Source organism: Capsicum annuum, chromosome 7 (genome assembly GCF_002878395.1).
Source record: "Capsicum annuum cultivar UCD-10X-F1 chromosome 7, UCD10Xv1.1, whole genome shotgun sequence".
Lineage (NCBI taxonomy): Eukaryota > Viridiplantae > Streptophyta > Magnoliopsida > Solanales > Solanaceae > Capsicum > Capsicum annuum.
In genome coordinates, this window is record NC_061117.1 from 187,407,703 (window position 1) to 187,422,788 (window position 15,086).

The 15,086-nt window shown below is 28.2% G+C and overlaps 1 protein-coding gene and 1 pseudogene across 1 annotated transcript; both read right to left on the reverse strand.

Moving 5' to 3' along the window:
* Positions 1–8,123: 8,123 nt before the first annotated feature.
* Positions 8,124–9,507, reverse strand: LOC124885841. Its single transcript, XM_047394086.1, has 2 exons — positions 8,944–9,507; positions 8,124–8,843 (listed from the first exon to the last, which is right to left on the reverse strand). Exons 1-2 carry the CDS (start codon positions 9,505–9,507, stop codon positions 8,124–8,126), a joined length of 1,284 nt encoding a protein of 427 aa, XP_047250042.1.
* Positions 9,508–9,841: 334 nt separating this feature from the next.
* LOC124885842 lies at positions 9,842–10,859 on the reverse strand (annotated as a pseudogene).
* Between the last annotated feature and the right edge of the window lie 4,227 nt (positions 10,860–15,086).

Below are 15,086 nucleotides of genomic sequence, written 5' to 3' on the forward strand. Positions count from 1 at the left end.
TCTATATTAGTCTTTTATTTAAACTTTTTTTTGTTATTTACTCTATTTCTCTAGATAATTCGTTACTAGCTGTTCCGGACTACGGATTGACTTTCCTATTGGTAAGTTATAGTAGGTGCCATCACGATTAAAAAATCAGAACCTGAGTCTTGACAATCTCGCCCCTCCTTTCTTTCACTCTATTGTTTACTTCGTGTTATTAACAAAATATTAGTATTTAAAATTAACTGCTACGAAAATGTTTTACAAAATAAATAACTCTTGTTTCATTTTTTTCCTTAGAAACTATTTCACTAATGTGAAATATTTTTTCAGAATAAAACAATTTTTTTCTAATTAAGTAGAGGACACATGAACAACCAACATTACTTAATACTAGCAAAGCTTAAAAGCAATAAGTCAAAATTAGGTGAATGCTTAAAAGAGAAGAAAGAAAGGATGTTATTAACAAAATATTAATATTGAATATTCCTACTACGACCAAATAATACCACCAAAAAAAAAAAAATATTACTACTACGACAATGTTTTACGAAATAAATAATACTTGAATCATTTTTGTCCTTAGAAATTATTTCATTAGTGTGAAATATTTTTTCCAGAATTAAATAATAGAGAGAGCACATGAATAACCAAAATTTATTAATATTAGCTAAGCTTAAAAGAAATAAGTAACAAAAGTAGGTAAATACTTAAAAGATAGGAAAAGTTGGACAAGAGGAGGAAGAAAGAGAGAATAATACAGGATCTAGCATGTAGGAGTGCAAAGATGAATGTGAATGTAAGGTTGAGAGCATCCTTTTGAGAGTGTCTTTAGACCAATAGATGAAAAAAAAAAGGTATTTTAAATTAAAAATAAAGATGAAGAGTCAGTGGCGGACCCACATGGCACCGTGAGGGTGTACGTGCATAAAAAATTATATATATAGATATAGATATAGGTATAGATATTCTAATATAACGTTAATTTAGTTAATAGTACACCCACAATAACAAAACTTCTCCTGGTGCACTAATTCGAGACTTAAAGTTGAGCATCCTTCGAAATCCGACATCGTGGGTTTGATTCCTAGTGGGGAGCTGGAGAGCTATGTTGTTTTATATAGCCTTTAATTGTTCCTCCTCATCTGGACCCACCTCAATTTAAATTAAATTTTAACACATAATTCCTCAATCCTTAAGCTGTCTAGCCCAAACAATATTGGTGTATTCCCTCCAAATTCCTAAAATATTACCCTTTTTCCAAACCCAAAAGTCCCTTCAAACAAATTTTTCTTTCATCCAAGTTTCATCCCTACATTACCTTTATTTTTCATAATTTTGTGGCTATTGACGATAACCTATCGTAAATTCTTTACTATTAATTACTTTTTTTCTTACTCATGAATTGTATATTTTGTTTCTGCATCACTAGATAAAAATTAGAAGCTCATGGATATTAACATACTTTTTAGTTGAAATGACAATAGATAAAATAAGGTATTTTTTTATTTATTTTCTCAATTTAAAGTATTAATATTTTTTCAAAATTCTAATTGCAGCCTATGGAAGGAGGGGTGTGATTTCCCTATTAGTAATGTTATGTTTACTTATATTTTTTATGAAAATTTTATTTTGTAAGAATTTGTTATTGATTCTTGTGCATTGAAATTGGTAGATATTATTCTCCTCGATCAAATTCTAATTTTAAAGACAATTCTCTCCGTCTTATAAAGAATTTGATGTGAATTCACTTAAATCCGATCCTGAAGAAAGAAAATTAATTCATGAATATGACTCTACGATACGAGATCAAGTAAGAAGACACTATATTCAACAAGGGCCTTGTCAACTGAATCTAGTTTTTAAGTGATTGTTTAGTTTGTTACATTGAGAAAGAAGGATATATTTGTAGATAAAGGCAACGATGCTATCATTGACCGTTTTCAGAATATGAAAATGCGTCGATGTCTAATATAAAAGGATGGCCTACTTTTGTTATATTACCACTAAATTAATGATATTTGATCATTTTGAAATTTATACTTTGCTAATAATATTTTGCAAATTTTAAATTTAAAAGAATTGTATGTCAAAATAGGTAGTTAATAATTGACATGACTTAATTAAAGATAATGGTGCACCCGCTATCTTCAAATCGTGGATTCGCCTCTGAAATATCTTTAGAATTTAGACTAAAGGTGGAAGAAGTATTTCTGAAGCATTTTTCTTATGATAGTATGTTTAGCTTTTTTCCATATTCGCAAATGCTTAATCCTACTTGAATTCAAAAAATATTATGAGACAGAAATGTTTGCTATAAGAAAATTTTTTTTTATCATCATTACCTAAATGAAAATTAATGATGGAGATACTATGATCTATATTACTAGTTAAAAAGATGCATATAATTATTTATTGTAATTGATAATACGACATTGAGAAAATAAAAAAATTACTTTCAGCCCTTTTATCAGTTAAAGAGATTTTTTTTTTTCTAAAAAAAAGAAACAAGAGAAGGGTTCTTTAAGAATAGTATTTTTTTAAAAGGAAAAAACTGCATTAAAATAGTAAAAACTAATATATTATTTAGAAAAAGGGGCTTTTTTGCTCAATAAAGTAAAATAGGGGCATTTTTAAAATCAAACTATTAAGCTGCGGGGCATTGGATCAGACTATTAACAATTGGGGTATTTTCTGACCAAATTAAATTATCAACAAAATACATTTTTGTTTAAGAGCATAATTTAAGAACATTTTGACCCTTTTTCGTTTCAGAAATCTCTCTCCAAATTTACTTTCATAACACATCCCCTATTTTGATTGTTTTTATAACACTTGTTGACTTTATTGTTTTGGATGATAAATTTTTAATAATATTCAAATTTATCCGTGAAGTATGAAGTTTCTTATACATGCATGCATTCGAAAGGAAATTCGTGTTGCAACCAAAAGAAAAAAAAATGAAATTCGTGAAAGAAAATGAAAGGAAATGCGTGATTTTACATGCATATATCCGCATCGGGTTCATCAACATAAATAAAATAGGACAAAGGTTGGTGAATATACTTTTTATCTTCTGGGTCTCTTTTTTGAAAAGGAAACGTTGATTATATAATTGTATTATGTATATCATTAATAACATTGAAAAATTATTCACCTAATCCACTTATAGTTTTGTGATTACCCTACAGTTTTTTTCTTTGACGGAGAAGTATTTATTAAATTTGATGAAATTTTCAGAATATAATAAGAATGACCAATTTTAAAAATTTAAATAAATGGTTGTTACTGCTTAACATTAAGTCTGGCGAATAAAGCAAACTCTGTAACCAGTTTTCTACCGCAAAATGTGTTGACCGAGAAATGGAGGAGTAGTCTCACGAATGCCGGCTGTGGGATATCTTGAGAAATCTAAAAAAAAAAAAAAAAAAAAATTAAGTCTGGTTGTGCCATTTTGTAATTTCAAACAACTTAGATGAAAACAATGGGAGTAATTGTTTTTATTTGTTTAAATCGTTTAATTATTTTATGGTGACCATCAACAATGTAAATGAAAACAATCGGAGTAATTAATTTTTATTTGTTTAATAATATCGTTTAGCTATTTTATGGTAACCACACAGTTTTTTAACTGTTTTATTACTCACTCCATTCATTTTTACTTATTACATTTTGACTTGACACATCTGCTAAGAAAACAATTATTAATATGATTATTTTGTCATAATATCTCAATTAATTGATGATTACTATTATGTCTTGAAATTAGTTTAGAGTATAAACATTTAATGTTAAGGCTAAAATATGAAAAAAAAAAAAATTATATGTCAAAAATGACAAATATATGTAAAATTTCAATTAGAAAAGTAACCACAAATAAAAACGAACGCGACATATAGTGGAATAGACTTTGTTGATTTCCGGAAGATTTGCTCATTTTGGAGGTTTTGGGGCTATAAAATTGCTAAATCTATAATTAAAAATACTTAGGATTAAGTTATCAATAGACTCTTAAATTTATTTTGAGATTTCACTTGGATCCCTCAACTAATCTTTGTACCTATTGAATACTTCTATCCGTTTAAATTTAAACTATCTGAACACTTTTTGCCTATGTGACAAAATTATTGTAATTCATGTTGTCTGAACGCGTGAGAGCATTTAATTAGTCTTTTTTTAATAAGAAAAAAAAGGGTTGCCTCATTTGTTACCATTTCAATCGCACACTACCATCCACCATAAGACTCAAAACATTCAGGCATAACTTCATTTTTTTTTTTTTTTGCAATATTAATCGAGATTAATTTTTTTTTAGTGAAACTTCATTCTTCTTCCTCTAAAATGACAAATGAGATAGAAAAGATAACTCAAAATGAATTGAGAAAGACGAAATAACATGTTAGTTTATGAAAATAGTATTTTGATTTTTGTTTTTGAATCAAATTTGTATTTTTATTGATTTGTGAAAAAAAAAAAAAAAAAAAAAAGGAGATTGTGGAGTGTGATTTTGGAAAGATAACTCAAAATGGGTTGAGCATTTTAATTGTATGTGTCAAAAATTTATAATTAATTTTTTTTTTTTAAGAAAAGGACGACCGCCCCTCCATTTTTTCCGACAAATTTCTATTTTTTCTAGTAAAGTTTCATTTTTTCCGACATTTACACCTACAATTTTTGATAACCTTGTTGGATTTGCATTTTAATTTGACTGACGATATTTGTTTGGAGATGACTGAAAATGAAGATGAAATAATGGCGGTCAACCTCTTTAACCTCAATGTCCAAAAAATTGTTTCCTCTTGTAGATTCAATATTGAAAATGGAGTGAAGATGAGCGATAATATTAAATCAAATTAAATCTACTGCTTTGTGCTTTCTTCTACCCAAATCAGATTTAATATTGAAAATGAGCATAAAAATGGAGTGAAAAAGACGATAGTTTCATGGGTGGGAGCTGGGGTAACTTATCGTTTTTAATTTTAATTTTAAAATAATTTTCTTTTTTTTTTTTAATTTTAATATATTTTTAAAATAAATTTTAGACTCATATTGACACGTGTCACTATTTGATTTGTCAAATTGTCCTGTCATTGCAAGTGTAATGCAAATGATTTAAATTTGTAATTGATTGTTAAAAAAATGTTCAAATAATTTAAATTTAAAGGGATAGAAGTGTTCAATAGATATAAAAATCAGTTGAATGGTCAAAGTGAAATCTCAAAATAAGTTTAAAAGTCTGTCGATAATTTACACAAGCCGAACGGTCACTTGTGTAATCTTTCCAATTTGAAGGAAAAGTCTTAGTAGCCCCCAATTAATGTGTGGTCAATTCAAAGGTTCATTTTGACCACCCTCTCCTTCCTCCCTATCTAAAAGGAAAAATAGAAGGGAAAATATTTAAATATGTCATTGAACTATAAAAATAATTAATTTATGTTATTCGTTAAAGGTTAGACTTATTTATATCATTGTTATTATAAAATCGTTCCATTCATATCATTACTTTTTAACGATGGTTTTCAAAAAATTTGTTTTGCACGTGGCCTCTTATTAGAGGTCCACTTTATTTTTAATTTTTTTTAATTTTTTTTTTTTTTTAAGTTTTGATCTATTAAGAAGAATTCACCTGCACCTAACTTATCACCTTAACCTACTTTAATATTACTCTTAATTTTGACCCTAGATTTAAACATATATATAATCATTTAGTCTTCAAACATGAAATTTACACACTTGAATACTACATTTAAAATAATATAAGTTAGAATAATTAATAATTTAAAATGACAAATGAATAAATTGTGATTAAAAAATAATTTATTTTGACTCTCGAAATTCGAAAATCATCACATAATTTAGGATACCACATACATGAAGGACCACAATTTCTAATTAGGAAGAATACCTAAAAATTCATTCTAAATTTGGATTATAAGTTGTATAATTGAATTATTAGTAGTCTTAATTATTTCGTGGACTTGGTTATTTGGTAGCCTTTATACTCTTTAACGTGGACGAGACGTAGAGCATAATTTATTTTTAGACGTGTTAGAGTTTAAAAAATATAAAATAAATAAAAGACCACCATCCAGGTACGTAGGGTGTTTTCAGTCCGCATATTTTTTAGTGTTGTTTGGTACCTACTCACGCAGACACTATTTATATATATATTAATGGATCTTTAATGTGTATATTAAAGAATCCACCCACACAAAAAAAATTATGCTCTACGTTTCGTCTACGTTAAAGAGTATAAAGGCTACCAAATAGCCAAATTCACGAAATAATTAAGACTACCAATAATTCAATTATAAAACTTATAATCTAAATTTAGAAGGGATTTTTATGTATTCTTCCTAATTAAAAGTTGTGGTCCTTCGTTTATGTGGTATTCTCTTAGTCCTAAATTATGTGATGGTGTTCGAATTTCGAGAGTCGAAACAAATTAATTTTTAAGCACAATTTATTCATTTGTCATTTTAAATTATTAATTATTCTAACCTATATTATTTTAAACGTAGTATTCAAGTGTGTAAATCTTATGTTCGAAGACTAAATGATTATATATATGTTTAAATCTAGGGTCAAGATTAACAGTAATATTAAAGTGGGTTAAGATGATAGGTTGGGTGTGGGTGAATTCTTCTTAATGGATCAAAATTAAAAAAAAAAAATTAAAAATGATGTGGACCTCTAATAAGAGGCCACGTGAAAAAATAGTTTTTTAGAAAATCACCGTTAAAAAATAATGGCATGGATGGACCAATTTTATAACGGCGTTGACATGAAAGAGCCCAACTTTTAACGGATGATATAAAGAAGTTATTTCTGATAGTTCAGTGGCATATTTGAGCATTTTCCCAAAGTAAATAATTTGATTTGGTTCTAATAATAGCCCGATATAAATTAAATTAGGCCATTCGGTAATTGAAAATGCTTTTGACTGATTTACACGTGCCCTGATTTAAGTCACTATTCAAATTTCGTCTATTTTAAAAGTTATGTAAAAATAGCTTTTAAAGAATTACCCTTTTAAATAACATTAAATTTAGATCTAATATTTGCTTAAATGTTTTCCATCTTGCACACAAAATACAAGTATAAAATTATCATTCAACACTTGAGTAACTTACAAAACTCTAGTGTTTCAGGTAGTAAAGAAATTGAAGCTTTTAAAGAAAGAATTGAAGAAGTTAAATTCCCAGCATTTCAGTGTTTGAAGTAGCAGAGGATAAGAAAGCATTGCATTTAGCTCATGTTCAATTATAGGCTAAACCCTTGAGCTCCAATATATAGAAAAAGTGTAGTACTTGAAGTAAATCATTTCATTTAGCTTAAATGTATTTACAGAAAAGAAGTAAAGTTATTTGGCTTAATTTAGGAGATGAAAACACAAGTAATTTTTATTCTGCTATTATTAAGCAAAGAAAATTGAAATAGGCTATATCATTCAGTTAAATAAGGATCGTTAACTGATCGAGAAAACATTGTTCATATTTTGTTAGTTATTTATGAAAATCTCCTTAGAAAGAAGTCCTCAATCAGAATTAAAGCTTATGCAGGGTTGCTAAGAAGGGACAATTTGCTGTTAGTACGCTGATCAAACAAGATTTGTTGTAGACTTAGAGCCCATTTGGATAAGCTGAAAAAAAGTGGTTCAAAAAAAGTGCTTTTAAAACTGATGAACTTATTTTAAAAATAAATAGTTAAGTGTTTGGATAAAAGTGCTGAAACTGAAAAAAAGTTATTGATTTGTTTGATAAATAATGTTTTTAAGCACTTTTTTTTAAAAAAATGATTGAAATACCCTTATAGTTGTTAATAATATATAGAGTTGATTATTATTAATTTTTATTGCTAAAATGATTCAAATTAAAATTAATATATATTTTAACATATATATATATATATATATATATATATATATATATTTTTATATATATATATATATATATATATTAAAAAAATATTTTCATGAATGGCTATTAATTTGTGTACTAAAAATATTTTTTTTAGAGATTGAAATGAGACTCTTTGGAAAGATTGCTTCGTAAATAGTTTCATACAAAAGAGTTAGTAATGTGGCTAGAGTTAAGTTCTCCATAAATACAAAAAGTGAAAATATTCAATTAGTATAAACATTAAGCATTACAAATATCATTAGCAATCATATCACGAAGCCAAACCCAGTGAACATTACTTTCCTCACTCACATTTTCGGCGTCTATATTGCTAGCCGTTGAAGTTGTGCCTACATCAAAATCAACCGATGGAATATATCCTTCATTCTCAGCCGTTTGAAATCCATTATCCACATTGCACTTCTTTCTAATGTAATTATGAATGGTCATAGTGGCAATTACGATATCCCTTTGAGTGTCAATGTTATAGTAAGGCATGTCACGCAAAATAGACCACCTCGCTTTCCATACACCAAATGTGCGTTCTACTATATTTCTACAAGAAGAATGCAAATAATTAAATTCTTCAATGCGTTCGTTTGGCTCCCGCAATTGTCGCGTTGCACCACGTCGAAAGTCAGAAAGGTGATACCTCACATTATCTCCTCTATAAGGAGCCATGTATCCCTTCGTGTGCGAATATCCAGAATCAACTAGATAATATTTATTTTCCAATGAATGTGGAAAGTTGAGTTTTTGTCTACGGAGAGTCTCACGAAATATACGATTGTCATGAGCCGATCCTTCCCATCTAGCCAATGCAAATGTAAAACACATGTTGAAATCTATAACGGCAAGAATATTTTGAGTCGGATAACCTTTACGACTAATATACGAAATTTCTTGTCCTTGCGGCAATCTAGCTTTAACATGTGTGCCATCAAGTGCCCCAATGCAATCCTACAAGTATATACATATATAAATTTAACTTAAGAAAATAATCAAGTGAAATTAAATATTAAGTATTATATAGTATATATTTGGAGAAAGTCTAACTTACTTTAAAGAAGGGAAAATATCGCTCGTTACATGGCTTGTGAGCTCCTACACCATCATTATAATTTAAATGTGGTCTAATGATATCTCTTACAAACTTAGAAATAGCATCTAAAACACTATGAAAGTGTCTATGAACCATCTCTCCAGAATGTTCAAAGATTTCTTGTATCATTCGATTTCCCGCTCCATGTGGACAAATCATCAAAAACATGCCTAACATTTCGTGTGTAGAAATTTCACGAGTGACTTTAAGCCCATACTTTTCAGTTAAGTCATTGGATAAATCAATAAACACGGCTTTATTCAATCGAAAATTTTCGTAACAACGTGTTTCATTTCCTCGTAATATGTCTTGAATAAATATATGTCCGAAGCACTTTGATGTACGACAAGGTTTCTTACATAAGTACTTTTCGCAATACGTCAAAGTATATTTACCTGCTAGTTGACACAAAGTCATCCACTCCTCATCTTGCTCTTGGTGAAATTTTTCTAATTCTTCATTTTCATCATCATCAAATACGTCACTTAGGTCAGGAGATATGCTAATATCCAAACTCTCCATTTAACTTAAAAGCAAAAAACGCTCACATCAGTAGAGTAATGGAGTATAAGAATTCCATAATCCTCATATTAGTAAAGTATGATATATCAACATATTTTAATTTATAAATGCAATATGAATCTATGTAATTCTCACTGCATACTCTTCATCTAGTAAGTGAAAAATAATAGAACATACGTATGTATAAAATACACACACATACAACAATAAAAATAAAGTCAACTTAATTTGAAAAAGGTTGATAATCATAAAACCAAAGCGTTTTACGTTAACGTGTACAACCATAATAACAAACATCAAACAACAAAAGACCAGAATCAGCCAAATACATCCTTCACTCTTTCTTCTTAAAGAGGTATAACTGATAGTTATATGCCAACCAAGACTCCGAGCATCATCACTAGTCATCTTAAGAAATATTTGACGGACATCTTTCTTTAGAAACAAATTCACTGTATAGTTGTAGATTTCATACGGGATATCAATTTCGGGACAACTTGCCAAAAAGTCCATACACTTGTCAATGGTGGGATCCTCTACCGCATGAGATGTAGCAGTACTTTTGCTTGACAGTAACTCAACTATAAAGTGTAGTGCCTCTCTAGCAGATTTTGTCTTACTCTTTTTTACTCGACTGCTAGATCCTATATCATCAGTTGAAAGTTGTCTTTCTAATGATGATTTGGGAAAGATAGGAGAATTCATATCATGTGCATCATCACTTTCATCACTTCCTTCATCATTGAGATTAACGAAATGTTCTTGGTCAAAATCATCAAAATCATTTGTTTTTTCTTTGTTCAACTCTACTTCAATTTCAAACAAATGTTCTTGATTGGTGAAGAGTGCTCTTTCCCCCGTAGCAACAATATCCCAAAATAATGCATCATAGCGATAACGTATAAGAGAAAGATACATATTCCTAAACCTCCTATATCGATGATCCATCTGAAAAAAAAACTAGTTAAGTAAATTAAATAATGAGACAAATAACAAAGAAATAAAGAATAATGCAAGAGACGCACCTTAATCTTTTGGTTCCACCAATCGTCATCTGCAATGATTGTATTTTTTGTGGCATCCCAACCTAAACTTGCATTCTCTCTCATCAACTGGTTAAAAAAAGCCTAATCCTGTTTCATGTTATCCCACTTATTTTTCAACTGTGTTTTAGTATATTTTCTTCCTGTCCTATTATAGAACGCATCACCCAAATTTTTTCATCCATCTTTATTCAAATGAGTGTTCGGTCTATTTTCTTTTCTAATTTCTCTTTCACACACCTCAATAAAAGCAATATGAGCATCATAGTCCCACTTAGCGTTACTTCGCGCCAAATTAGCATTCGACATGATGGAATATAAATGATCTGAAGATGAAATATAAATATCAATTGCCACACATCTTTAACAGTTTTGTCATGTATGCTATTACAAACTTGTACAAAAGAGAAGGTAGCGATAGCAGTGCAAAAAGAGAAGGCAGAGATAGTTGAACAAGGGAATAAAAAATCCAAACAGACCAAAAACATGGGTTTTTTGGCAGAAAAGAAAATTTTCTGCAGCATGTGTCTCTAAACAGAGTCTCTCAAAATTTTAAAAAAATTCCTCCATTAACTTTTAACATTGTAACTTACTTTAGTTTTTAGATTAAGATATATCCCACCTTATTATTTGCCTATTCTATTAAGAAATATGATAGTATTGTCAGTACTATTATCATCACAAGATATGTTAGCATCTTAATTAGGTACTACTATCATCATAATTGTTCTATAACTGTACCATACAATGACCATCGATCTAAAGGTAGGAATTTGCTCACTTAGCACATATGTTGTTTAAGAACATATATAAATTTATGTTTTATTAACCCGTATAATAAAAGATGATTCAATAATGTAATTTAATAATAATGGTGTATATTAAACTCACTCATCTTCAACTCAAAGCAAATCCTTAAACACACAATTGGGGTTTCTAAATCATCGCTGGAGATTAATTTGTGTAAACTCGGCTTGCATCTCTAGTTGAACAACACTTCTTTCAAAAATCCAAAAATTACAGATTTGTCTATGAATAAAAGGAGATGAAAAATCAAAAATAAAGAAAAATACGTAAATATTGAGACAACTTACCACGGAATCTCGAAGGAAATGCAACAACTTGAGAGAAAATCTAGAACAAAGTATGTGCTGTTGAGAGGAGCGGCGTAGATTTTTTGTCAGAGAAATGAGAGCGTGGAAATGAAAATATGCTGAAGGTAGAAAAAGAGAATTAGCGCAAGGGTAAAATTGGAATAACATATAATTGCAAGGGATAGGATGGTAATTTTATAAGTCAACTTAAACTTGTGAAAAAATAAGCACCTGTGAGGCTGCTTATTGATTTTGGCTTTAAAAAAAAGTCAAAATCAACTTATTTTAAGTAACTTAAAATTTTGCCAAACACCAATATAAACAAAAAAGTGCTTATAAGTTATTTTGACCAACTTATAAGCACTCCCAAGCACCCTATTAATTTGAGAAAGATGTCAAAGATGCCATGTTTGGGATTGACAAAACCGAGTCTCTTAAAGAGATGAATTTGGTAGTGCTTTATTTAAATAGCCTAGGATACCATGAAGGAAGGTTGTTCTTATATCAAAAGTTGATCACCCTAAAAATGCAACTAGCATCGATCAATAATTCTTATTGTAGTGTCTTATTTAAATGCATGAATTTTTAAGATATTGTGTAGTAGATTAAAAATGAAAGGTAGTGAGTTAAATAATTTCAAGTAGAAAAATTATTTTTGGGCAGGAAAGATCAATGGTTCACAATGTATTGATAAAACAATACAGATATCTCGAGGCATTTTCCGGCCTAATAGTATAATTGATTCAAATGGGACAAGACAAAACTATTCAACACATTTTTAACTTTCACCAATCCATAATTCTTACATTTGCCTACCCGGCCTACTGTTCCATCATGATATTATTACGTTTAATAACATCAACACTAATTCCGAATTAAACAATCATCAATAAATCAAAATACCACAATTCACTTTTATCAAGATCAATTTCTGTCCCACTTATTTCCAATTTAACATGATTAATTAAATTCAACACAGAATCAAACAACAAGCCACGATAATTAAAATTGTTCAATCAACTTATCACAATCACATCATCAACCATACGAGTCACCCAAGACAATTATAGCATCAACACCCCACATAAAATAAAAGAAGAATAGAGTTGAAGTATTGAACCTCAATGAACGATTTTATTTCGATCAAATCGAATTACTTTGATTCGAGCCAAAATGTGTCGCTTTGAAAAGCGACACTATCCATTATTTTTTTAATTTAATTTTAATTTTTATTATTTTTATTAAAATCAATGATCAACATTTTAATATTGATCGCTTTTTTCACAAATTATTGTATCACTTAATTAAAAAATAATTTATAATTTTTTTTAATAAATGCGACGGATAGCGTCGTAATTTATTTACAAATAATAATAATTAGTTTTTGAAAAGCGACGTAGTTCATCGATTTTTAAATTTTATTTTTATTTTTTAATTTTTATTAAAAGCGACGAACAAAGTCGCTATAATTTTTATTTTTTAAAATATTAAGTTTAGAAAAGCGACGTTGTCCGTCGCAATTTGTAATTATTTTTATTTTTTCTTTATTTTATACAAAAAAGCTACGGATAGCGTCGCTTTTGTTAAAACTAAATAAAAATTAATTTTTTAAAAAGCGACGTTGTCCGTAGCTTTTTAAATTTTATTTTTATTTATTTTTATTAAAAGCGACGGACAATGTCGCTATGATTTTTATTTTTAAAAATAATAATTCTAGAAAAGTGACGTTGTCCGTTGCAGTTTGTAATTATTTTATTTTTCTTTATTTTTACAAAAAGCGATGGACAACGTCGCTTTTATAATAATAATTAATTTTTTTAAAAGCGATGTTGTCCGTCGCTTTTAAATTTAATTTTTATTTTTGTTTATTTTTATTCCATCGCTATATTTTTTATTTTTTAAAATATTAATTCTAGAAAAGTGACGTTGTCCGTCGTAATTTGTAATTATTTTTAATTTTTCTTCATTTTTACAAAAAGTGACGGACAGTGTCGCTTTTTTTAAAACTAAATAAAAATTAATTTTTTGAAAAGCGACGTTGTCCGTCGCTTTTTAAATTTAATTTTTATTTTTATTTATTTTTATTAAAGCGACGAACAACATCACTATATTTTTTATTTTTTAAAATATTAATTCTAAAAAAGTGATGCTGTTCGTCACAATTTGTAAATATTTTTAATTTTTCTTCATTTTTTTATAAAAGCGACGGACAGCGTCGCTTTTGTTATAACTAAATAAAAATTAACTTTATGAAAACGACACTGTCCGTTGATATTTGATATTTTTAATTAACTATTAAATAAATAATTTTTATATTTAAAAAAATTAAATGTATTCAATTATATGTTGAATACATTGATATCATACGATCGATTGATCAAACTATTAATATACTGTTAAAGTTATAATATAATAATATAAGCTAAATTAAACGATAATTTATCATTGTATGTATACAAAACGTTGTATTACGAGGTAATTTACATGTGTATGTGATGTATCTAGTACATATTGATCAAAGTAATAATATATTGTTGAAGTTATAATATAATAATGTAAGCTAATAAATTAAACGATAATTCATCAGAGTAGAAATAAAATATGTTGTATTATGAGGTAACATACTCATGTATGGGATGTATATAGTACATATTACAAAGTTTATAGCAATCAAATATATATATATATATATGTATGTATATATATATGTATGTATGTATGTATGTATGTATAAATACGTATCTCTCGTATAAGGATGTACATAGTAGTTAAAAGCTAGCTAACTGAATCTATATATCCAAATATTTTGAATAATACGTTAACATCATATGATGCAGGTAATAATACACTATTGAAATTATAATAGTGAAGCCAATTAACCCATTATTCATTATATTAATACGTTGTATTAACGTAAATGAAATCTCCAATTCAATCTTTTTTTAACCCAATTTCTAATCCCAATTTGACTCATCTCCTCAATTTTAATCTCAACTGTTCATCATATTTGATCAATGGTCAATATTAAAATCATTTTTCACTATTTTTTTTGAAATTAGGGGTGTGCATCGGTCTGTTCGATTTGATTTTATATATTATCAGTTTGGTTTATCGGTTATCGATTTTTAAATAAGTCAAACCAATAATCAAATCAATAATGTATTTTTTATCAGTTTATGATTGTCGATTTTTAGTCCTTAACAGTTCGATTTTCAATTTACCTAATAAGAAAATATGCAAAAAATAGAAATAGTAGCTACTAATTAACAAGAAAAAAAAATCTTAATTGCAGCAAAAATCCTACATGATGTGTTTTACTTTACAAGAATTTTCAAACTTGAATAGGTTTTTGAGAAGGTCTGCGTACAATGTACCCTTACAGACCTAATTTGTGAGACTAAATCGGTTTAATTGTGTTGACACCCAATTTTAAGTAATTTTA